This window comes from Salvelinus fontinalis, unplaced genomic scaffold (assembly GCF_029448725.1).
Source record: "Salvelinus fontinalis isolate EN_2023a unplaced genomic scaffold, ASM2944872v1 scaffold_0074, whole genome shotgun sequence".
NCBI classification, from domain to species: Eukaryota; Metazoa; Chordata; class Actinopteri; order Salmoniformes; family Salmonidae; genus Salvelinus; species Salvelinus fontinalis.
Window position 1 is genome coordinate 518,636 of NW_026600283.1, and position 23,592 is coordinate 542,227.

At 44.4% G+C, this 23,592-nt stretch overlaps 3 protein-coding genes across 5 annotated transcripts; all 3 read left to right on the forward strand.

Annotated features, from left to right (window-relative positions):
• Positions 1–770: 770 nt before the first annotated feature.
• On the forward strand, positions 771–12,381 carry LOC129842926 (vacuolar protein sorting-associated protein 16 homolog). The gene is made up of 19 exons (XM_055911634.1): positions 771–1,035; positions 1,248–1,336; positions 1,541–1,632; positions 1,753–1,881; positions 1,952–2,096; positions 2,193–2,308; positions 2,392–2,514; positions 2,821–2,966; positions 3,329–3,500; positions 3,983–4,114; positions 4,324–4,487; positions 4,563–4,671; positions 5,909–6,043; positions 7,123–7,329; positions 7,414–7,596; positions 7,817–7,986; positions 11,172–11,268; positions 11,356–11,459; positions 11,556–12,381. The coding sequence occupies exons 1-19, from the start codon at positions 986–988 to the stop codon at positions 11,698–11,700; spliced, it is 2,508 nt and encodes an 835-aa protein (XP_055767609.1). The 5' UTR covers positions 771–985; the 3' UTR covers positions 11,701–12,381.
• Positions 12,382–13,247: 866 nt separating this feature from the next.
• LOC129842929 (regucalcin-like) lies at positions 13,248–18,059 on the forward strand. The gene is made up of 8 exons (XM_055911638.1): positions 13,248–13,356; positions 14,264–14,425; positions 14,717–14,899; positions 15,009–15,109; positions 15,271–15,385; positions 15,570–15,701; positions 16,005–16,159; positions 17,780–18,059. Exons 2-8 carry the CDS (start codon positions 14,266–14,268, stop codon positions 17,828–17,830), a joined length of 897 nt encoding a protein of 298 aa, XP_055767613.1. The 5' UTR covers positions 13,248–13,356; positions 14,264–14,265; the 3' UTR covers positions 17,831–18,059.
• Positions 18,060–18,161: 102 nt separating this feature from the next.
• On the forward strand, positions 18,162–21,865 carry LOC129842927 (PI-PLC X domain-containing protein 1-like). 3 transcript variants are annotated; one of them, XM_055911635.1, is made up of 7 exons: positions 18,162–18,453; positions 18,820–18,956; positions 19,316–19,483; positions 19,685–20,284; positions 20,412–20,524; positions 20,604–20,677; positions 20,776–21,865. In XM_055911635.1, exons 1-7 carry the CDS (start codon positions 18,357–18,359, stop codon positions 21,024–21,026), a joined length of 1,440 nt encoding a protein of 479 aa, XP_055767610.1. In that variant the 5' UTR covers positions 18,162–18,356; the 3' UTR covers positions 21,027–21,865. The 3 variants fall into 3 exon arrangements, with proteins under 3 accessions (XP_055767610.1, XP_055767612.1, XP_055767611.1); XM_055911637.1 differs by having other exon boundaries at positions 19,685–19,840; XM_055911636.1 differs by having other exon boundaries at positions 18,820–18,920.
• The last annotated feature ends 1,727 nt before the right edge of the window (positions 21,866–23,592 follow it).

Below are 23,592 nucleotides of genomic sequence, written 5' to 3' on the forward strand. Positions count from 1 at the left end.
CTGTAGTCACAGTAATTTGAGCTATCTGATTGGCCAGCACAGTAGGCACACTCGATTTAGCCACAGATCTCGGGTAGGCGAAGTTTGTCTTTTCATTAAATTATTAAAAATGGGACCACTTTCCCATCCGGTGCGCAGGGCTTCTGAATGAAGTGCACCTACTGCCAACAGCACAACACATAACAAATGAGCGCATGCCTTTATCATTGTCTTTTCTCCGGAAATGTTTCATGATCGACTAGGAATTCGGCCAGTTCACTGGTTGGCGACCACTGGTTTAGTTTGGATTTTTGCTTTGCCTACTAAATTAAGATCTAAAACAAAGATTGACCACAGCCCGTCATTTGAAATGGGAACAAATGAGTCATAGTGGGCAGAACAAGCAAGGAGATGGGCAAAGCCAAGCACGATTTAGCGAGATCCTATTGGCGCGTTGTAGCATGCATTTGAATATTTACGTTCGGGAACTCAATTCGCCCTTGCACTCCTTTTAAACAATGCCATTTTTTTCTCAGCTTTAGCAAAGGGTAAAATCTACAAAACTTAGTCCACTATGTTCGTAACAGATTATAGTTTTGGGAACAGAAAACTGTATTGAGACCAAATGTTTCATCGATGAGAAAACGTGCAAAATGTCGGCCAAAATCCATCTCGTTCCAGCTTCTCCCACTGCCGGACACTTGGCTTCCTACTCACTATCATATTTGGTAGTGAGTGAAAACGCCAACAGGATGCTTCACATTTATACATCCGGTTAAATATCTGTCTAATTGTCAGTGGCTAAAAACAAACTGCAGTCTCCAACCAGTTACTGGCGGTAATGAACTGGGTTCTTCCGTCGTCGTAAAGAGAAGAAGAAAATCCGGAACTAGGCTGCTCTCGACAAAACGTCAGATGACAGGCGAATCTAAACAATAACAAATACACACACCACCAAATTAGTTATACAAACCATATGCCAGGGTTATAATTTACGGGGTGAAGCATGGCATTTATAACGGCAAACTGGAATCCGCTCGGGGAAGCGTTTTACAGGTAAGCAGATTTTAGCTAGCTAGTTGTGTTAGCTTGCTCACATGACCAGAATCTTTGCAAAATGCTAACGTTAGCTAGCTAGATATATTTCATATTTAGGTTGACTCTGTCGTGTGTGTGTGTGTGTGTGTGTGTGTGTGTGTGTGTGTGTGTGTGTGTGTGTGTGTGTGTGTGTGTGTGTGTGTGTGTGTGTGTGTGTTTCCACTCTACAGGAAGATCGAGCTGTATGAGATGGGATGGAGCTTGAGAGATGGGCTCAAGGAATGCCTGGTGGCAGCAGCCCCATACGGGGGACCGATCGGTGAGTACATACACACACACACCAATATGATGGAGCAGAGAGAATCACGTGCACAATTTGGAGAAACTCACATTGTTGCAAAATATTTATAATCTACAACATGCGTATTATAACCACATAGCTAATTAAAGAAGCATGTTCCTCACTCTCTCTCCGTCTCTCTATACCTCCCTCCATCTATTTCCCTTCATCACCATCTCTCAGCTCTTCTAAGGCAGCCACAGAGGCCTTCCTCCAGCGCACGGCCCCAGCTGGAGATCTACTCTTCCTCAGGCGTGAACATGGCCAGCTTCCCGGTACACACACACACACACACACACACACACACACACACACACACACACACACACACACACACACACTTATTCATTCTTTCTCTGTCTGTCCCTCCCATTCTCCTGCACTCGTTTCTCCAGTGGAAGAGTGGCCCAGTGAGACAGCTGGGTTGGACGGTGTGTGATGACCTGCTGTGTATCCAGGAGGATGGCACTGTCCTCATCTACGACCTGTTTGGTGCCTTCAAAAGACACTTCAGCATGGGCAACGTGAGCACACATAACACAAAAAAACATGATAAAAACATGATCACCCACCTGACGTGTGTGTCTTTGACAGGATGTGGTTCAAAACCAGGTGCTGGAAGCCAAGGTGTTCCACTCGCCCTACGGAACCGGTGTCGCCATAGTGACGGGAGCCTCACGCTTCACCCTGGCCACGAACATTGACGACCTGAAGCTGAGGAGACTCCCGGAAGTCCCAGGTGTGTGTGTATGTGAAATCCTGTCAGTCCTCAATTCCAAATGAATTGAGACATTTTTCACTATTTAATTGATTAATTGGTGTGTTGTTCCTACAGGCCTCCAGGGGGCACCCTCCTGCTGGGCAGTGCTGACTCAGGACAGACAGACCAAAGTGCTGCTGGCCAACGGAGCTGACCTCTACATACTGGACAACACATCCTGCACCCCTGTGGTGAGACAAACACACACAACTTATTCATTACTATGTCTAATCATCCTTGCTCTCTCACCTCTAACTGTGTGTGTTTGTTCCAGACACCTCCAGGCCTCTCTCCCCAGGCCTGTAGCATCGTGAACATGGCTGTGTCATTCAGCTATAAGTACCTGGCTCTGTTCACAGACTCTGGACACCTGTGGATGGGCTCAGCCAACCTCAAGGTAACATGGATTACTATCCCTCATACTGTATGGCTCCATGATGTGGCTAGCTTCCATTATTATCTATTGTCTATACACACCAGTGGTCCTCAACCCATCCAGGCATTACCAGTCTTATCACAGGTTATCTAGGTTGCCAGGCAGCCGTAGAGTGTAAATCGCTCTGGTGTGGGGAGTGCTGACCATTTTGGGCCAAGAGTTTTTTTCCTGTCAAGTTACATCGTCAGTAGAAGCCCTGTATATCAGACATGTCTAATGTAGATGTGTATTATGGCAGTCTGCTACTGACTGTTGTTTGTTCCCCAGGACAAGCTGAGTGAGGTGGACACCAAGGTGAGGACCCCTCCTAAGCAGATGGTCTGGTGCAGAAGGCCAAAGAGCCAGCAGCCCTCTGTGGTCATCATGTGGGACAGGCTCCTACTGGTGGCCGGAGAGTGTACAGACACCATCCAGTATCCTTCAGCTCACAGCAGTTATGCAAGTTAGCTCAGCTAGCTTGTTCCTGTTAGCTCAGCTAGCTTGTTCCTGTTAGCTCAGCTAGCTTGTTCTTGTTAGCTCAGCTAGCTTGTTCCTGTTAGCTCAGCTAGCTTGTTCCTGTTAGCTCAGCTAGCTTGTTCCTGTTAGCTCAGCTAGCTTGTTCCTGTTAGCTCAGCTAGCTTGTTCCTGTTGGTTTGTTACTGTTAAAGGTACAATTACCAATATGACATTAAATTTACAATTAGCAATTCTGTTCGCAGACATCAACACAAACATAATAAAAATCTGCCACTGATCCAAATGTGTGCCCTCTCATGGAGCCTTAACCAGTGTTTAGATACACTCTGGATGAGGAGAGTGTGTGTGTAGCAGAGCTGGATGGAGTGAGGATCGTAGGAGGGTCCAGGCATGAGCTGCTGCAGGAGGTGCCCTCGGCCTGCCAGGACATCTTTAAAATCGCCTCCATGGCTCCTGGAGCTTTACTACTGGAGGCACACAAGGAGTACGAGGTACGTGTCTGTGTCTGGGAGGTACGCGTCTGTGTCTGGGAGGTACGCGTCTGTCTCTGGGAGGTACGCGTCTGTCTCTGGGAGGTACGCGTCTGTCTCTGGGAGGTACGCGTCTGTGTCTGGGAGGTACGCGTCTGTGTCTGGGAGGTACGCGTCTGTGTCTGGGAGGTACGCGTCTGTGTCTGGGAGGTACGCGTCTGTGTCTGGGAGGTACGCGTCTGTGTCTGGGAGGTACGCGTCTGTGTCTGGGAGGTACGCGTCTGTGTCTGGGAGGTACGTGTCTGTGTCTGGCTGTGTGACTGTAAGAGCTTTTCACTTTACTGGATACATATATCGGAGGAGATGGTTTTACGTGTGTGTGTGTGTGTGTGTGTGTGTGTGTGTGTGTGTGTGTGTGTGTGTGTGTGTGTGTGTGTGTGTGTGTGTGTGTGTGTGTGTGTGTGTGTGTGTGTGTGTGTGTGTGTGTGTGTGTGTGTGTATAGAAGTCCAGTCAGAAGGCAGATGAGTACCTGAGAGAGATAAAGGAACAGAGTGTATTGGGGGAAGCGGTGAGACAGTGTGTGGAGGCTGCCGGTTATGAACATGAACCAGAGACCCAGAAAACACTGCTCAGGGTAAGACACACTCTTTCTCTCTCCCTCTACCTTGCTCGCTCTCTCTCCCTATGTCTTCCTCTCTCTCTCACTTCTTTTCTCTCTCTCCCATCTATGCCTGCATGCTAAGTTGAAGATCAAAATGAGTCAGTCCACAGATATATTCATGTTTTTCTCCCCCACTCTATTCCTCTCTCCCTCCCTCCCTCACCCTCTCTCCCTGCCTCTAGGCTGCGTCGTTTGGGAAGTGTTTTCTCAGTAACTACCCACCAGAGCCATTTGTCAGTATGTGTCGAGACCTGAAAGTTCTCAACTCTGTCCGAGACTACACCGTGGGGATCCCCCTCACACACACACAGTACAAACAGATGACTGTTCAGGTCCTCATTGACAGGTAACACCCCAGGTGTGTGTGTGTGGGTGTGTGTTTACACGGTGTGTGTGTGTTTACTCTCTGTATGTTAAACAGGTTGGTGTACCGTAAGCTGTATCCCCTGGCCATTGAGATCTGTCGCTATCTGAAAACGCCAGAGTACCAGGGAGTCAGCAGAGTTCTTAAGCACTGGGCCTGCTGCAAGGTGAGACCGAGGGCTCATTTACCTGCATGTATGTTCTTAACATGCTCTAACAGGTACAGTGCTGTGGAAAACTATTTGCCCCCATTCAAATGTTCTCTACTTTTGCATATTTTTGATACTGAATCTGGTCAGATCTTCAACCAAAACCTAATATTAGATAAAAGGAACCTGAGTTTACAAAGTTATGCAACACCCAATGCCCATGTGTGAAAAAGTAATTGCCCCCTTACACTCAATAACTTGTTTTACCACCTTTAGCTGCAATGACTCCAACCAAACACTTCCTGTAGTTGTTGATCAGTCTCTCACGTCGCTGTGGAGGAATGTTGGTCCACTCTTCCATGCAGAACTGCTGTAACTTGTGTTAACAAGCATGAACTGGTTTGACCAAAAAAGTGATAGTTTTGACTCATCTGTCCATAGAATATTCTTCCAAGAGTCTTGATGATCATCCAGGTGCTTTTTGTCAAACTTGAGTCCACTTTTTGGATGAGATGGGTCCCATTATGTCTGGAGAAAACCAAACACTGCATTTCACAGTAAGAACCTCATACCAACGGTCAGCATGGTGGTGGTAGTGTGAGGGTTTGGGGATGCTTTGCTGCCTCAGGACCTGGACCACTTGCCTTAATAGAAGGAACCATGAATTCTGCTCTGTATCAGAGAATTCTACAGGAGAATGTCAGGCCATCCGCCTGGGAGCTGAAGCACAGCTGGGTCATGCAGTAAGACAATGATCCAACACACACAATCAAGTCTACATGAAAATGACAAAAAAAATGTTTTGACGTTTTCGAATGGCCTAGTCAAAGTCCAGACCTAATCCCAATTGAGATGTTGTGGCAGGACTTGAAACAAGCAGTTCATGCTTAAAAACCCACAAATGTCACTGAGTTAAAGCAGTTCTGCATGGAAGAGTGGGCCAAAATTCCTCCACAGTGAGGTGAGAGACTGATCAACTACAGGAAGTGTTTGGTTGGAGTCATTGCAGCTGAAGGAGGTACAACCAGTTATTGAGTGTAAGGGGGCAATTAGTTTTTGACACAGGGGCATTGGGTGTTGTATAGCTTTGTTAATGAAATAAAAAAATATTTTTAGTTATATGTGAACTCAGGTTCCTTTTATCTAATATCAGGTTTTGGTTGAAGGTCTGATGACATTCAGTAAAATGAAAAAGGGGGCAGATAGTTTTCCTGGGACTGTACCTCTTGAGATTGAAATAAAACGTGTGTCTCAGGTCCAGCAGAAAGAAGAGCCTGATGAGTCCATAGCACATGCTGTCAGTGTGAAGCTGGGTGAGGCAGCAGGAATCTCCTACTCTGAGATCGCTGCCAGAGCATATGAGTGTGGCAGGACGGAACTGGCCATCAAGGTACACACACACACACACCAGCAGGCCTGAACTGACTATCAAGGGACAGCCACACCCTGCGTCACGTGCTTCCAACAGAAGAGAGAGTGATTAGAGGCAATCAAAAAGACATCATTTGGATGGATTGAACATGCTCACAGAGGTTTATCATTGGGAATGTTACCTTGACAATACTCTTTCCCTCTCCCACCACCCTCTCCTCTCTTTCCCTCTCCCACCACCCTCTCCTCTCTTTCCCTCTCCCACCACCCTCTCCTCTCTTTCCCTCTGTCACCACCCTCTCCTCTCTTTCCCTCTGTCACCACCCTCTCCTCTCTTTCCCTCTGTCACCACCCTCTCCTCTCTTTCCCTCTGTCACCACCCTCTCCTCTCTTTCCCTCTGTCACCACCCTCTCCTCTCTTTCCCTCTGTCACCACCCTCTCCTCTCTTTCCCTCTGTCACCACCCTCTCCTCTCTTTCTTTCCCTCTGTCACCACCCTCTCCTCTCTTTCTTTCCCTCTGTCACCACCCTCTCCTCTCTTTCTTTCCCTCTGTCACCACCCTCTCCTCTCTTTCTTTCCCTCTGTCACCACCCTCTCCTCTCTTTCTTTCCCTCTGTCACCACCCTCTCCTCTCTTTCTTTCCCTCTGTCACCACCCTCTCCTCTCTTTCTTTCCCTCTGTCACCACCCTCTCCTCTCTTTCCCTCTCCTCTCTTTCCTTCTCCTCTCTTTCCCTGTCCCACCACCCTCTCCTCTATTTCTTTCCCTCTGTCACCACCCTCTCCTCTCTTTCTTTCCCTCTGTCACCACCCTCTCCTCTCTTTCTCCTCTCTTTCCCTCTCCTCTCTTTCCCTCTCCCACCTTTCTTTCCCTCTGTCATCACCCTCTCTTTCCCGCTGTCACCACCCTCTCTTTCCCTCTGTCATCACCCTCTCCTCTCTTTCCCTCTGTCACCACCCTCTCCTCTTTCTTTCCCTCTGTCACCACCCTCTCTCCTTTCTTTCTTTCCCTCTGCCTCCTCCCTCTCCTCTCTTTCTTTCTTTCCCTCTGCCTCCTCCCTCTCCTCCCAACAATTTTTGCCTCTCTCTCTGAGTCTAGTTGTTGGAGTTTGAGCCTCGTTCTGGGGAGCAGGTCCCCCTGCTACTGAAGATGAAGAGGAGTCAACTGGCCCTGAGTAAAGCTATAGAGAGTGGAGACACAGACCTGGTTTACACGGTGGTGACATACCTGAAGAACGAGATGAACAGAGGAGACTTCTTCATGACGCTCAGAAACCAACCGGTAGCCCTGAGCCTCTACCGACAGGTATAGACACAGACACACACACACACAACAGACTCTACACACAGGTACACACGCACAAAATGTGGTTTAATGTGTGTGTGTTAGTTCTGTAAGCACCAGGAACAGGACACACTGAAGGATCTGTTCAACCAAGACGATGACCATCAGGAGCTGGGTAACTTCTACGTCAAGGCCAGTTACAAGGAGAAGAAGCTGGAGGCTCGCCTGTCTCTGCTGCAGAGTGCTGTGGACGAGTACAACAAGGCCAGGAACGAGTTTGCAGCCAAGGTGAGACCCAGACAGTTTTAAGTGCATATTTGGTCTCACCAGGCTCTGAATAGCATTAGCACGTTGGACCAAAAATGAACATGTATATTAGATCATGACAATGTTCTCAAAATGTTGTCTCATTATTATTATTATTATTATTATGTTCTCTGTCTCTCTCTCTGTCTCTCTCTGTCTCTCTCTGTCTCTCTCTGTCTCTCTCTGTCTCTGTCTGCTCCAGGCGACAGAGGAGGAGATGAAGCTGCTACGGTTCCAGAGGCGTCTGGATGAGGAGAAGGGAGAGGCTCTGCTGGGCCTGTCTCTCCAGGAGACTCTGCATGCCCTCCTCACCTCCAACTTCCACAAGCAGGCTGAACAGCTCTACAGGGACTTCAGGGTGCCAGACAAAAGGTAAGGGCTGTGTGTTATGCTGCTTTCAAGACACCTGGGAACTCTGGGGAAAAAACAAGGTCAAATCATAACGTCAGTGATCTTCAGGTCGGAATGTTTGAGTTCTACAAAGTTGCCAGAGTTTCCGAGTTGGATGACCGTTCAAAATGATTCGGAGCTTGTTTCTCCCCCCCCCCCCCCCCCCCCTTAGTTGTCTTGAACGCTCGGAAGTCAGAGATTTCCCAGTTGTGAGTACCCAGTTGTCTTGAACGCTCGGAAGTCAGAGATTTCCCAGTTGTGAGTACCCAGTTGTTTTGAACGCGGCATATTGTCACTGTGTCGTCGCATATTGAACACGTCACTGTGTAGTACCTTATCAATGACGTCACTGTGTAGTCCATTCTTGATTTTATTTTATTAGGATCCATACTGGGGTCCGACACAACGAAAAAGACATTACTGGCAGCTTCATTAAATAGTACCCACAAAACACCAGTCTCAACGTCATCAGTGAAGAAGCGACGCTGGCCTTCTAGGCAGAGTTCCTCTGTCCAGTGTCTGTGTTCTTTTGCCCAACTTAATCTTTTATTTTTATTGGCCAGTCTAAGATTTGGCTTTTTCTTTGCAACTCTGCCTAGAAGGCCAGCATCCCGGAGTTGCCTCTTCACTGTTGACGTTGAGACAGGTGTTTTGCTGGTACTATTTAATGAAGCTGCCAGTTGAGGACTTGTGAGGCGTCTGTTTCTCAAACTAGACACTCTAATGTACTTGTCCTCTTGCTCAGTTGTGCACCGGGGACTTCCACATCTCTTTCTATTCTGGTTAGAGCCAGTTTGCGCTGTTCTGTGAAGGGAGTATTACACAGCGTTGTACAAGATCTTCAGTTTCTTGGCAATTTCTCACATGGAATAGCCTTCATTTCTCAGAACAAGAATAGACTGATGAGTTTCAGAAGAACGATCTTTGTTTCTAGACATTTTGAAGCTGTAATCGAACCCACAAATGCTGATGCTCCAGATACTCAAATAGTCTAAAGAAGGCCAGTTGTATTGCATCTTTAATCCGAACAACAGTTTTCAGCTGTGCTAACAAAATTGAAAAAGGGTTTTCTAATGATCAATTAGTCTTTTAAAATGATAAACTTGGATTAGCTAACACAACGTGCCATTGGAACACAGGAGTGATGGTTGCTGATAATGGGCTTCTGTACGCCTATGTAGATATTCCATAAAATATCAGCCGTTTCCAGCTACAATAGTCATTTACAACATTAACAATGTCTACACTGTATTTTTGATCAATTTGATGTTATTTTAATGGACAAAAAAAAAATATTTTTTTTTTTTTTGTTTTTTCTCTAAGTGACCCCAAACTTTTGAACGGTAGTGTACATTTAAAAACATTAACATGTAGTCTGTGTGTGTGTATCTATCAGTTCCACATACATGTCAGTACATACACACAACAGGTAGGTCACATGTGGGAGAGGCGTTGTGAGGTGTTGCTTTACTTGTTTTTTTTAAACCAGGTTTGCTCTTCATTTGCGTTTTATATGAGATGGGAGTTCCATGCAATCATGGTTCCATATAATACTGTACGTTTCCTTGAATTTGTTCTGGACCTGGGGACTGAAAAGACCCCTGGTGGCATGTCTGGTGGGGTTAGTGTGTGTGTCAGAGCTGTGTGTAAAACCAGAGGGAGAGAGAGATGAGACAACACTATAATAATGAGACCACACTGTAATAATGAGACCACACTGTAATAATGAGACCACACTATAATAATGAGACCACACTATAATAATGAGACCACACTATAATAATGAGACCACACTGTAATAATGAGACCACACTATAATAATGAGACCACACTGTAATAATGAGACCACACTATAATAATGAGACCACACTATAATAATGAGACCACACTATAATAATGAGACCACACTATAATAATGAGACCACACTGTAATAATGAGACCACACTATAATAATGAGACCACACTGTAATAATGAGACCACACTGTGATAATGAGACCACACTGTAATAATGAGACCACACTGTAATAATGAGACCACACTGTAATAATGAGACCACACTGTAATAATGAGACCACACTGTAATAATGAGACCACACTGTAATAATGAGACCACACTGTAATAATGAGACCACACTGTAATAATGAGACCACACTGTAATAATGAGACCACACTGTAATAATGAGACCACACTATAATAATGAGACCACACTATAATAATGAGACCACACTATAATAATGAGACCACACTATAATAATGAGACCACACTGTAATAATGAGACCACACTGTAATAATGAGACCACACTATAATAATGAGACCACACTGTAATAATGAGACCACACTGTGATAATGAGACCACACTGTAATAATGAGACCACACTGTAATAATGAGACCACACTGTAATAATGAGACCACACTGTAATAATGAGACCACACTATAATAATGAGACCACACTATAATAATGAGACCACACTGTAATAATGAGACCACACTGTAATAATGAGACCACACTGTAATAATGAGACCACACTGTAATAATGAGACCACACTATAATAATGAGACCACACTGTAATAATGAGACCACACTGTAATAATGAGACCACACTATAATAATGAGACCACACTGTAATAATGAGACCACACTGTAATAATGAGACCACACTGTAATAATGAGACCACACTGTGATAATGAGACCACACTATAATAATGAGACCACACTATAATAATGAGACCACACTGTAATAATGAGACCACACTGTAATAATGAGACCACACTATAATAATGAGACCACACTATAATAATGAGACAACACTTTGAAAACATTATCATGGTCTAATTTGACATTGCATAACTTCTTACTTTTATAAGAAAACAGTCAGTCTCTCCTCAACTCTTATCCAAGAGAGACTATCATGCATAGTATTTATATCAGCCCTCTGATTACAATGAAGAGCAAGACGTACCGCTCTGTTCTGGGCCAGATGCCGTTTAACTAGGTCTTTCCTTGCAGCACTGGACCACACGACTGGACACTAATCAAGATGAGATAAAATGACACATTGCTGTCACTGTATAGTCCCTTATTGATGATGTCCCTGTGTAGTCCCTTCTTGATGACGTCACTGTATAGTCCTTTATTGATGATGTCACTGTGGTCAGGTACTGGTGGCTGAAGCTGACCGCTCTGGCAGAGAAGGATGACTGGGAGGAGATGGAGAAATTTGCCAAGAGCAAGAAGTCCCCCATTGGCTATCTAGTATGTTGTTTATATAACCTTTATACAATGGTATTCATCCAATAGGCTACTTTAGTTAAGTAACTAACCTCTCTCTTTCTCTCTTAGCCCTTTGTGGAGGTGTGTGTGAAACAACACAATAAGTACGAGGCCAAAAAGTATGTTTCCAAGGTGACGCCAGAGCAAAAGGTCAAAGCCCACCTGGCCATAGGGTGAGTTTGTGTTTGTGTGTGTGTGTGTGTCAGTCAGTGTGCAGAAGCTAAACTCCTCTTCCTCTCTCTCTCTTTATCCTTCTCTCTCCTTGTCAGTGATCTGGAGGGGGCAGCCGAGGCAGCTATAGAGAGGAGGAGTGAAGGAGAGATCAGCACTGTCCTGTCCCGCTGTTCTCCCACCACAGACCGAGCCCTGCTGGAGAGACTCAACCGAGCCAGATCCACTGCTGCCAAAAAGTGACCTTCCTGAAATCCTATTCAAACCACAAAATATCTCACTGTCGAAAAAGTGAGCCCTATCAAAAACGCACTAAGAACTGTTGCTGTTGAAAAGTGACCCGTCAACCACCAGTCACCCCAGCTCCAGCCTATGTCCTGCTTCAACCACGTTTGGAGGGGAAGGAGTGATTTGGGAAAGAAAGACATTCCAAGCTAACACACACACACACACACACACACACACACACACACACACACACACACACACACACACACACACACACACACACACACACACACACACACACACACACACACACAGCTTAGACAAGCTGATATCAACAGCACTCCCATACTAACCAGTCATGAAAGAAATGTGCCTCTCGAACTGTCTGTTTTAGCCAAGAGATGCAGTGAGATCATCTCAATTCACAATGAATTGCAGTCATATTGTATATCCTGTGTTTTCAAATCTGTTCAAATGAAGGAAGTGAGAGAAGTACATCACTTTTGACTATTGAGAAGCACAGAATGCTCCCATTTAGTGTCTGCTGTAAGCTGCTTGTGTTACTGACTCTCCTCTCCAAATCATGTGACTGTTGAATTAATGAAACCATGTTGGTGTTGTTCACACACTGCAGACAGTTGTCTTATGTTGTATCACTGAATAAATGCATTCCTTTGTAAAGGAGCTACAAAACGATAGAGGAACACGGTACTCAGGAATGGGATCGGTGTCCTATGGGGAACATTATGGGAACACGGTACTCAGGAATGGGATCGGTGTCCTATGGGGAACATTATGGGAACACGGTACTCGGGAATGGGAGGGGTGTCCTATGGGGAACATTATGGGAACACGGTACTCGGGAATGGGATGGGTGTCCTATGGGGAACATTATGGGAACACGGTACTCGGGAATGGGAGGGGTGTCCTATGGGGAACATTATGGGAACACGGTACTCGGGAATGGGATCGGTGTCCTATGGGGAACATTATGGGAACACGGTACTCGGGAATGGGATGGGTGTCCTATGGGGAACATTATGGGAACACGGTACTCGGGAATGGGATGGGTGTCCTATGGGGAACATTATGGGAACACGGTACTCGGGAATGGGATGGGGAACATGGGGAAACGGTACTCGGGAATGGGATCGGTGTCCTATGGGGAACATTATGGGAACACGGTACTCGGGAATGGGATCGTGTCCTATGGGGAACATTATGGCAACACGGTACTCGGGAATGGGATCGGTGTCCCATGGGGAACATTATGGGAACTAGGCCGCTGTAGAAAACAAGAAACTCAGAATTACTGTTGCTTTCTGTAACAATCAACAGGGTATATTGTATGTAGGCTATTATGTAAACGCATCAGGTCAGAAAATGAGGTGCATATTGTGGCTAGACGACATTCAACAGCTATACCGTAACTACAGGCCTACTGTATGTGAGGGGGGATTCATGTGAAATGTTACAGTATAAATTGGAATTTATGGTCCGAATTTACGACGCATTTTTTGCTGACGGCATGCTTTTTCAGTTGAGTAAGAGGTACCGCAGGGGAGCGGACTACCCCTGTCACATGGTCTGTTTATTTGTCTGTCTGTGCGGCGAGACACTTTCTGTCACGCGATTCAGAAGCTTTTCAGGCGACTTCGGCGTTTAAAACAGGTAATGTTGCCGTGTCTGTACAATGTGTTGTTTTCTGAGAAATCATTAACAAAGTTGCAAGTTATAGTATCCTAGCCAGCAGTTGGCTAAAAGTAAAAACAAGTCGGTGTAGTGCAGTCATTTATATGGGGCTACGTAGAGAAATAAGAGTGAGTGAAGTAGAAGTTCACTCGCTGCCTTAGAGATAATTCAACAGCTGTGGCAGGCTACTGTCTATAACTCGCAGAGTACCCTGTTCAACGGAACATCTTTTGTCTTGCCTATTCACTCTCTCACTGGCACAAATACACAATCCGTGTCTCAAGGCTTAAAAATCATTCTTTAACCAGTCTCCTCCCTTTCATCTACACTGATTGAAGTGGATTTAACAAGTGACATCAATAAGGGATCATCTTTCACCTGGATTCACCTGGTCAGTCTGTCATGGAAAGAGCAGGTGTTCTTAATGTTTTGTACATTATTGTATATTAAGAGTAACTTTCTTGAAACCAGATGTTTTAGACTTCAATTTGACTGTTTGTTGCGAAAGTGATATACTTTTAGTGGTAAATGTAAAAGACCCGGTCCTCCCCCAGCCATCCTTGGGTACTTTGTCCCCCCTCAGTGTCTTGTTTTGCGCGCTTCGTACAAAATAATAACATGCAGTACGACAGGATATTTCTAAACACAGCTCTTTATTAGCTAGCTATAACTGGTATGTTCACGTGTCTCATACCACGATCAACCGAAGATGACCTCACCACCTGTGTGGTCTTAACCAATCATAGCGCAGTATGATACGGTGGTAAAATGCATCCAATTACAATTCAGTATGTTTACGCATACGAATATTACTCTCAGATTTTTGGGGTGCATGATGCCCCTGGGCTACTGTGTATAACTGTGTGTGTGTGTCAAATTGCTTTAGTCATGTCTGTGAAGGTGGAGTGTGTGGTGAAAGAGAGGTGTGAGATCGGAGAAGGGCCAGTGTGGGAGGAGAAAGAAGGAACTCTGCTCTTTGTGGACATATCCGGACAGAAGATCCACCGCTGGAACCCAGCAACCAATCAGAAAGAGACAGTGGCCACAGGTAAACCAATCAGAAAGGCAGCTGTGACCCCGGGTGAATATGTCGTAACCACTAACTAAGGTTCAGTAAAGATCTTTTTCATTGAACTTCTATTTTGTAGATCCAGTTTGTTCTTCATGCAGGTTGTTTGGGCTATGAGGTAGCAACACTTTATACTCCTGTCATGTTCTGTATTTTTATTTTTACAACCCTCCCTGTTTCCAACTCCCCCTGTCCCTCTCCCTGCTCCCTGCTCCCTCTCCTCACCTTTTCCCTCTCTTCTCTTCCTCCAATCCCCACTCCTCCCCCCAGAGAAGTTTGTGGGCTGTGCGGTCCCTCGGCGGTCTGGAGGATATGTGATCGGAGAGGGACGGAGTTTTGGAGCGCTGGACTGGGAGTCCAAGTCCATCTCCACCATCGCTGTCATCGATGAAGACAAACCCAACAACCGCTTTAATGATGGCAAGGTGGACCCTGCTGGACGCCTCTTTGCAGGTAGAGATTTATAGATCAATTCATTTGACAATCCGTTAATCCATCAAGCTCTCTTCTACCGCATCTGTTTTGTGCTCCATGTAATGTTCTGTTAACTGTGTTCTGTCAGGTACCATGGCGATGGAGGAACGTCCTACAGTTCTAGAGCTGAAGCAGGGTTCTCTGTTCTCCCTGAACAAGGACCACATTGTAGTCAAACATTTCAATCAGGTGATACATAAGGGTGGAAGTGGAATGTTCTCAATGATAGTTTCTAGCATAAACAGTTCCGTGTCAGTGTGAGATATACAGTACCAACGACTAATCCTATAAGGTATTAGATGAAAAGAGACTGAAGCTATCCTTTATGTTTTTTTTTATTATTTGACCAGGTGGACATCTCAAACGGTCTGGACTGGTCTCTGGACCACAAAACCTTCTACTACATAGACAGCCTCACCTACACTGTGGAAGCCTTCAACTATGACATCAACACCGGGAGTATCAGTGAGGGACACACGCTCACACACACACATAAACCTTGTAATACATCGACAGCCTTGTGAATGTAGTGTGTGTTTGTGTGTGTGTGTGTGTGTGTGTGTGTGTGTGTGTGTGTGTGTGTGTGTGTGTGTGTGTGTGTGTGTGTGTGTGTGTGTGTGTGTGTGTGTGTGTGTGTGTGTGTGTGTAGGTAACCGGCGGATGGTGTATAAGATGGAGGAGGGGGAGGGGATTCCTGATGGCATGTGTATTGACGCAGGCGGTAGACTCTGGGTCGCCTGCTACAATGGAGGCAGAGTGATTCAGATTGACCCACAGACAGGTGTGTGTGTACCTGCTTATGTGTGTCAGAGCATAACAGTTACAGTATATTATATTATGAAGGTAAAAACCACCAATCCCCCCTTTCCTTTTCTCCTTCTCTATCCCCTCCCTCTATCTCTCTGCCCCCTCACTCTATCTCTCTGCCCCCTCCCTCTATCTCTCTGCCCCCTCACTCTATCTCTCTGCCCCCTCCCTCTCCCTCTCTCCCTTTCTCGCTCTGTCCTCTCTCCCTCTATCTCTCTCTCTGCTGCCTCGCTCTCTCTTTTCTCCCTCTCTCCATCTTCCCTCCCCCTCTTCTCAGGGGTGCGTTTGCAGACAGTGAAGCTACCAGTGGATAAGACAACATCATGTTGTTTCGGGGGTATAGACTATTCAGACCTGTACGTGACCTCAGCCTGCAAGGGAATGGATGAGGCAGACCTGGCCAAGCAACCACAGGCAGGCTTTGTCTTTAGGGTACGTGTGTGTGTGTGTGTGTGTCAGTGGAGGCTCCTCGGAGGAGGAGGAAGGGGAGGACCATCCTACTCAGTAAATTTCAGAAGAACAAAAAACTTGTGAAACATTAAAGTATAAAACTACTGAATGTATTCACATTTGACCAAATAACTGATTAAAACACACTTTTGTAATGGTCTGCAGTAGTCTGAACGGCACTCTCTGTGGTAGCACCATGGTGTAGCCAGAAGACAGCTATTTTCCATCCTCCTCTGAGTACATTGACTTCAATACAAAACCTAGGAGGCTCATGGTTCGCGCCCCCTTTCGTAATCATGACGACTTCCAGAGGACCTCCAACATATCAGAGATCTTGCAGCAAGAGCTGACATGTTGTCTACCCAATCAAAGGATCAGAGAATGAATCTAGTACTGAAAGCATAAGCTACAGCTTGCTAGCACTGCAGTGCATAAAATGTGGGCAGTAGTTGACTCAAAGAGAGAGAAAGACTAAAATTGAACAGTTTTTAACAAATTAATTTCTTATATTAAGGAGAAGCAGCAGAGAGAAAAAGAGGGAGAGAGAGAGCTACTGTAGGCATATTTCATTGTATTTTTTTCACTTGCACTTACCTAATTTAGCCTACTCAAACATCTGGCTCAAACAGAGAGGAATGCTATTTGTGTTAGCTAGCTGGCTAAGGCTATCCAACACTGGAACTCTTCCAAGTCAATGTGAGCTTTTGATTTTATAAATGTATTGCCACCGGGGCTCACCAGTGTAACTGCTTGCTGTACACTGTACAGCGTGATTGTAGCGGGTTTACTAACGCATTTTTTCTAGTCGCTATGTTGACTATGAGGTTAGCTAATATGGTGACAACAATGTTGCCTGTGTGTAGCGGTTATGGTATGAAGGTTTGGCTTGGAAAGTTTTTTTTTTGCCTGGTCACAGACAGCTGTTGTGTTGTGCACTAAAGGCCACAAGGGAAGGGAAAAGGTGAGAGGATGAGAGTGCGTAGATGCGAGAAGGAATTAAACAACTAGCAAAATGATGATGCCGTTTGTATGTGGCTACTATGAAAGTGAACTGCATGTGCTGGTGATCAGGGGTGTGTTCATTCTGCCGATTCTGTTGAAAGACCTTTCTTAAACGGAAGCAAACAGAACGAAACAGGGATAAACCTAGCTATTTTGTCCAATAGAAACTCTTGTTTGCAACTTTTTGAACTTAGGATTACAACCTAGATCAGCTAGATGCAGAGTGTGCAAGGCGGTATTGAATGTGTCACCGTTTGTCACCTTGATTACTCCAATTTGTCTCTCGACCTGTGTTAGAAACATTTTTTGTAATTTAGCGACACTCTTATCCAGAGTGACTTAGAGTAGTGAGTGCATACATTTTCATACTGTTGTATACTAACTAGGTTGTAGTAACCTCATGATAGGTATAGGGAAACACTTTGTATCATGTAGTAGCCTAAACCTATTGGTTACAATGAGCTGGGCAAATGGAATATGAATGACAGTCATCCAATATGCTGTAATAGAAATAAGGCCATGCTCATAAATATAAAAAATAGTCCTCCCTAGTCTTAAACGGCACTGTTTTATTCAGCCTGTGTTTTATTCTCCTTGCAGATCACAGGCCTGGGTGCAAAGGGCATTCCTGCAAATTCATTCACTGGATGAGTGACACAATGGAAACACTGAAAACCGGCCCTTGTCAATCATGCCATGATGATCAGCCAGTTACTCGGCTGCACAACTGAACTGCGCCCACTGACCACTAATCTCACTAATAAAATAATATGACTTTATGATTTTAAGCAAAACTCAACACGCCTCAGTTATAGTTACTGTACTTAATGTATTAGTAGGCTATTGTACATATTCTGTCCAATAAAAAAGCTAAAATTGATAGGTAGTTTGTATGAGGACTCTTATTTTGATACAATTCTCGCTGTTATGCCATTGCTGCTCGACGTCACGCGGCATTCATGCATGTTTTTTTCTTGGGGTAACTGGGATGTCCTCTTCCTGCTGAAGATAATCGGAAGCAAGAATAGGACCAAATGGGAAAGGGCATTTTCATCTCTTTCTAGTCACAGACCCGGGTGAAATCCAACATATTTACAGCATTTTAACTGTGGTCCTGCTACATTCCGCTCGCTGTTTACAAGCTATCTTCAATAATAGATGTCAGTAGGCGGTGGAAATGGAGCACGGAGACGTTTCGTCCACGAACGCAGACTGGATGTCTCAACTGCCAGAGGAACTGTGGGGTACACCGCTTTGGGACCTGGCGATACCCGGTGAGAATCAACTTAATAATGTCGAGTGATAGCCTACTGTTATCCTTTTTATTTCGATTACAAAAATAGTTTGATATAGAGTTTAGAGCACATTATTATTGTAAACCACCCTGGGTTTATAAGCGCGGTTATCGACTCTGCCACTTGAGCATGCTTTTGGGGCACAATCGATTACGCACTGGACTTCGGGCTAGCTGGTTGAGGGTTCGAGACCTGTTCTATGTTCATATGGGACTAGCCGAGAGAAAACATTTGTCTCGAGTTTCATTAGAGGAAGTAAGACTGCTTTTTTCAAACCTATTCAGTCCCTTTCCTTGATGTCATATGACTTCGCTTTTGTGTCTTTGTTTTTGTCTCTGCTTGCAGGGAGTCATGACAGCATGAGTTACTGCCTGGATACACACTCTCCTGTCTTGGGTTCTGAGTCATTCATGCTGCAGTTTCTGGATCGACTGGCACCCTGCATTGTACGCCCCTGTGTCTACCGCTGGGCCACCACACAGGCAGGCTTCACACACCAAACACACACATGTTGGTTTTCCTATCCTTGTGGGGACCAAACGATTGATTCCCATTCAAAATCCTATTTTCCCCAACCCTAACCCCTAATTGTAACTGTAACCCTAAACCTAACTCCTAAGCCAAAAATAGCCTTTTTTCCTTGTGGGGACTGGCGAAATGTCCCTTGTTTTTTCCCCTTGTTTTACTATCCTTGTGAGCACTTCTGGTCCCCACAAGGATAATAAAACCAAAAAAACAAACCAAACACACAAACACACACACTGCAGACAGAGTATTGTGTGTGTGTATTATTAATATTATATACAATCTAAGAGATTTTCCCTGTCCTTTTCTCCTATAGATGTGGTGTATTCCTGATCAGTTGGATGCTGGAATCCGGTTCTTCGATCTACGCATCGCCCATAAAAACATAAAAAATACACACAACACACAAGACTTGCTAAAAACACACAACACAGATGACACGCTGTACTTCGCACACGCGATCTATACGTTACAGACTGTAAAGGTACGGTATAGTAAACACACATGCCATTCTGGTGTGTTAATCTTCTGTGCTCGATGTGAGTTCATATGCTCTAGAAATATTATTCACAATCCATTGTGTGTGTGTGTGTGTGTGTGTGTGTGTGTGTGTGTGTGTGTGTGTGTGTGTGTGTGTGTGTGTGTGTGTGTGTGTGTGTGTGTGTGTGTGTGTGTGTGTGTGTAGGAGGCCCTGTCAACCATGGCTGTGTGGTTGAAGCAGCACCAGAAGGAGGTAGTGATCCTGTCCTGTTCCCACTTCTACCTGCTGACTGACTCTGAGCACCAGGCCCTGGTCTGCTACATCACTCAGCTGTTTAAAGACAAACTCTGCCCCCCACAGGTACAGGATAGACAAGACCCCACAACTGCCTGTCTCAGTCAGGGTTGGGGTCAGTTCAGTTTTCAGAAAGTGGTGTCATTTGGGGTGAGTTCGTGTTTTCAGGAAGTGGTGTTAGTTGGGGTGAGTTCGTGTTTTCAGGAAGTGGTGCCAGTTGGGGTGAGTTCGTGTTTTCAGGAAGTGGTGCCAGTTGGGGTGAGTTTGTGTTTTCAGGAAGTGGTGCCAGTTGGGGTGAGTTTGTGTTTTCAGGAAGTGGTGCCAGTTGGGGTGAGTTTGTGTTTTCAGGAAGTGGTGCCAGTTGGGGTGAGTTTGTGTTTTCAGGAAGTGGTGCCAGTTGGGGTGAGTTTGTGTTTTCAGGAAGTGGTGCCAGTTGGGGTGAGTTTGTGTTTTCAGGAAGTGGTGCCAGTTGGGGTGAGTTCACGTTTTCAGGAAGTGGTGCCAGTTGGGGTGAGTTCACGTTTTCAGGAAGTGGTGTTAGTTGGGGTCAGATAAGTTTTCAGGAAGTGAAGTGTCCATTGTTTTCTGTGTTTTATTGGCATGAAAGGTGAATGAACTCTCGTGTATGTGTGTGTAGGAGACTCCCTATCTGAGCCAGTGCTGGGATCTGGGGCAGCAAGTCATCGTTTCGTACGACGATGAGACGATTCTTCACCAACACAAGGAACTGTGGCCTAAGATCCCTTACTGGTACGCTCTGTGTGTGGGACTCTGTGTGTGGGACTCTGTGTGGATGTGTGTTAAACCTGTAACCTTTGACCCTTTACAGGTACGCTGACTCGGCAGACCCCAAAGAGGTCATTTCTTACCTGGAGGAGCAGCAGAAGGCCCAAGGAAGAGCAGGTTAGTGTGTGTGTGTGTGTGTGTGTGTGTGTGTGTGTGTGTGTGTGTGCGTGGGCTTGCGTGTCCTTTGATTGACAGCTGAGCTCTTTGATTGACAGCTCATTTCTTCACCTCGGGGCTGAACCTGACGGAGGATACTGCTGTGGTGGTCTGCAACCCCTGTCTGACGATGAGGAAGTTAACGATGAAGAGTTTCTCCCTGCTGCTGGACTGGGTGGAGAAGCAGACTCCTGGACCGGACCAGACCGCTGTCAACATCATCTGTGGAGACTTTGTGGGTCTGAACCACTTTGCCTCTGTGGTTATCGGGCTCAATAAGAAACTACTGAAGACAGAGAGCCACAGATGACTCACAAGGGACGGAGTGAGAAAGAGACCGACAGATTAACATGCACAGGATCCCAAATGGCTTCTAGCTCCTTCTCCCTATGCAGTTGTGGAGATCTGAGAGGTTTGGTTAGGTGTAATCAACATGGTACTCTGATACACTAGATCAGGGGTGTCAAACTCATTCCATGGAGGGCCTACTGTCTGTGGGTTTTTTGGTTTTTCCTTTCATTTACACCTAGACAACCAGGTGAGGGGAGTTCCTTACTAATTAGTGACCTTATTTCATCAATCATGTACAAGGGAGGATCGAAAACACGCAGACACTCAGTCCTCTGTGGAATGAGTTTGACACGTGCACTACTAGATCATATGAATGAGTTTGACACGTGCATTACTAGATCATATGAATGAGTTTGACACGTGCACTGCTAGATCATATGAATGAGTTTGACACGTGCACTACTAGATCATATGAATGAGTTTGACACGTGCACTACTAGATCATATGAATGAGTTTGACACGTGCACTGCTAGATCATATGAATGAGTTTGACACGTGCACTGCTAGATCATATGAATGAGTTTGACACGTGCACTGCTAGATCATATGAATGAGTTTGACACGTGCACTGCTAGATCATATGAACGAGTTCCCATGTTTCCCTACGTCTACCTAGAGCACAGGGTGTCAGGTTTACTGTGTTGTTAATGAGTATGATGGATACAATCAGAGGTTTTTACATTCTAAAGTGATGCCAAAGGAAAAGTTCCATCAGATGGGCAATATAATTTATTTTCTATTCTATATGCAAATACACTACATGCAGGGGCAAATACATAAATGTCTATTGCACTTTTCATCAGTTTGAGGAATCTTTATTTCAAACATAATTAACACTAACAATTGATACGCAAAACAACGCCGGATTCAAAACTATGAATATTTAAATTCCTATACAAAATTCTTACAACTAATAGAATGTTATATATATGGGGGATACAATCTTCCCAGCTCTGCAGATTCTGCTGTGAGGAGGCAGAGTCATTAGATCATTTATTTTGATATTGTCCTTATGTAGCTCGTTTTTGGTCACAGGTCCAGGAATGGCTGAAGAATTGCAACATTTGCCTAGAACTAACGCTACAGATAGCAATACTGGGTGATTTGAAAAGCCATAGTCAATCAATAATATAATAATTATTTTAGCAAAAATGTTTATTTTTAATTTATAATCTGTAGAAGCTATGAGAATAGGAAGGTTCAAATCTTTTGTGAAGCATCACAGCACAGTTGAAAAATATATGGCAAATAGAAATCCGAAATGGATGATGTTGAGAGATAGATGGGAGGGGTTGAATGGAGCTGAAGGGTGGGACTAATAACAAGATAAACAATGTAAAACATATGGGATCTGTAAAATGTACATAGGTTCGGAACTTTTGTGAAATAGCACAGTTACAAATAGAAATCAAACTGGATGGACATCAGAAATAGAGGAAGGACTAAGAACAAACAAGAGAGAACTATTGTAAAGTAGACTGTGCCAGTAAAATGTGTATAAGATGTATAAATTGAAGGTAAAAGCAGAAGTGTTTATTAGTTTACTCCAATTGGGGGATCGGTGGTAGGGTTTGCGGGGAATAATAATAAAGGTATATTCTTTTTAAAAGTATGTATGTCTATATAGGTATGTATATGTGTGTATATGTATGCATGCGTGTATGGATATATATATATTTACCCAAAAAATATGGGGGATTGGAAATGATGCAGACAATTACATTGGAAGCAACATTCTTTCTGCAATATTAAGCTGATCCACCCCTTTAAAAAAATATTTTAAAAACATTTAAAAATACATTTAAACATTTTTTAAAACACTAACAACACCGTGAAATAGTAATGTTACAGAAGGTGTGACTTTATAAAATAAACCACTTCCTCACAGCTGAGAATGAATACCTTGAGAAACTGTCATGTAAACTGTGTGCTGCCCTCCTGTGTTCAAACAGCAGAAGTGCAGTAAAACATGTTGCAGGGACAGATCTGTTGGCACTAGTTTAATTTTCTAGAGGAAACTAAAACAGAAGCTAACAAAAAGGTCGATAAATGTGTATGGTGAAACAAAATAATAATACATTTAAAATCATATGATAATAAAGGAAAAAGCAGAAATGATGGCAGATCACTGAACAAAAGATACATTTGAACTCACACCTAACAAGGAGCACAATTAATGTCACATCATTAACTGTAGAAAAATAGATACATTGTAGAAAATATAGTGAACACATACGTTAAATAAACATTGATGTCATTCACAGTAAGGCACTTCATTGATACAGCCAGACAGAACAAACTATAAAATTAATAAAGACGGAATATCTAGCAGTTTTAAAATAATTCATGAAATATAATCTAACTCCTTCAAAAGGCAATTATTTCTGAAAAAGAAGCAACATGGCCTCCTGCTCTAAAGTCTCTATATGGGAAGATCTCAACTGCATGTCCTTGTCTCCTTCTCAAAACCAATTGGAGGAGAAGGTCCGAGGGGAAGGAACTCTGGCTTTCTCATGCAATGGGT

Bases quoted from the DNA above. Each gene is read 5' to 3' on its own strand.
- LOC129842926 (XM_055911634.1), top strand. From the start codon at position 986: ATGGCATTTATAACGGCAAACTGGAATCCGCTCGGGGAAGCGTTTTAC. The intron at 1,882-1,951 runs GTGAGCACACAT...TGTCTTTGACAG, and splicing joins GACACTTCAGCATGGGCAAC to GATGTGGTTCAAAACCAGGT. The intron at 2,515-2,820 runs GTAACATGGATT...TTTGTTCCCCAG, and splicing joins TGGGCTCAGCCAACCTCAAG to GACAAGCTGAGTGAGGTGGA.
- LOC129842929 (XM_055911638.1), top strand. From the start codon at position 14,266: ATGTCTGTGAAGGTGGAGTGTGTGGTGAAAGAGAGGTGTGAGATCGGA. The intron at 15,702-16,004 runs GTGTGTGTGTAC...CCCTCTTCTCAG, and splicing joins TCAGATTGACCCACAGACAG to GGGTGCGTTTGCAGACAGTG. The intron at 16,160-17,779 runs GTACGTGTGTGT...TTCTCCTTGCAG, and splicing joins AGGCAGGCTTTGTCTTTAGG to ATCACAGGCCTGGGTGCAAA.
- LOC129842927 (XM_055911635.1), top strand. From the start codon at position 18,357: ATGGAGCACGGAGACGTTTCGTCCACGAACGCAGACTGGATGTCTCAA. The intron at 18,957-19,315 runs GCAGGCTTCACA...TTTCTCCTATAG, and splicing joins ACCGCTGGGCCACCACACAG to ATGTGGTGTATTCCTGATCA. The intron at 20,285-20,411 runs GTGAGTTCACGT...ATGTGTGTGTAG, and splicing joins AGGAAGTGGTGCCAGTTGGG to GAGACTCCCTATCTGAGCCA.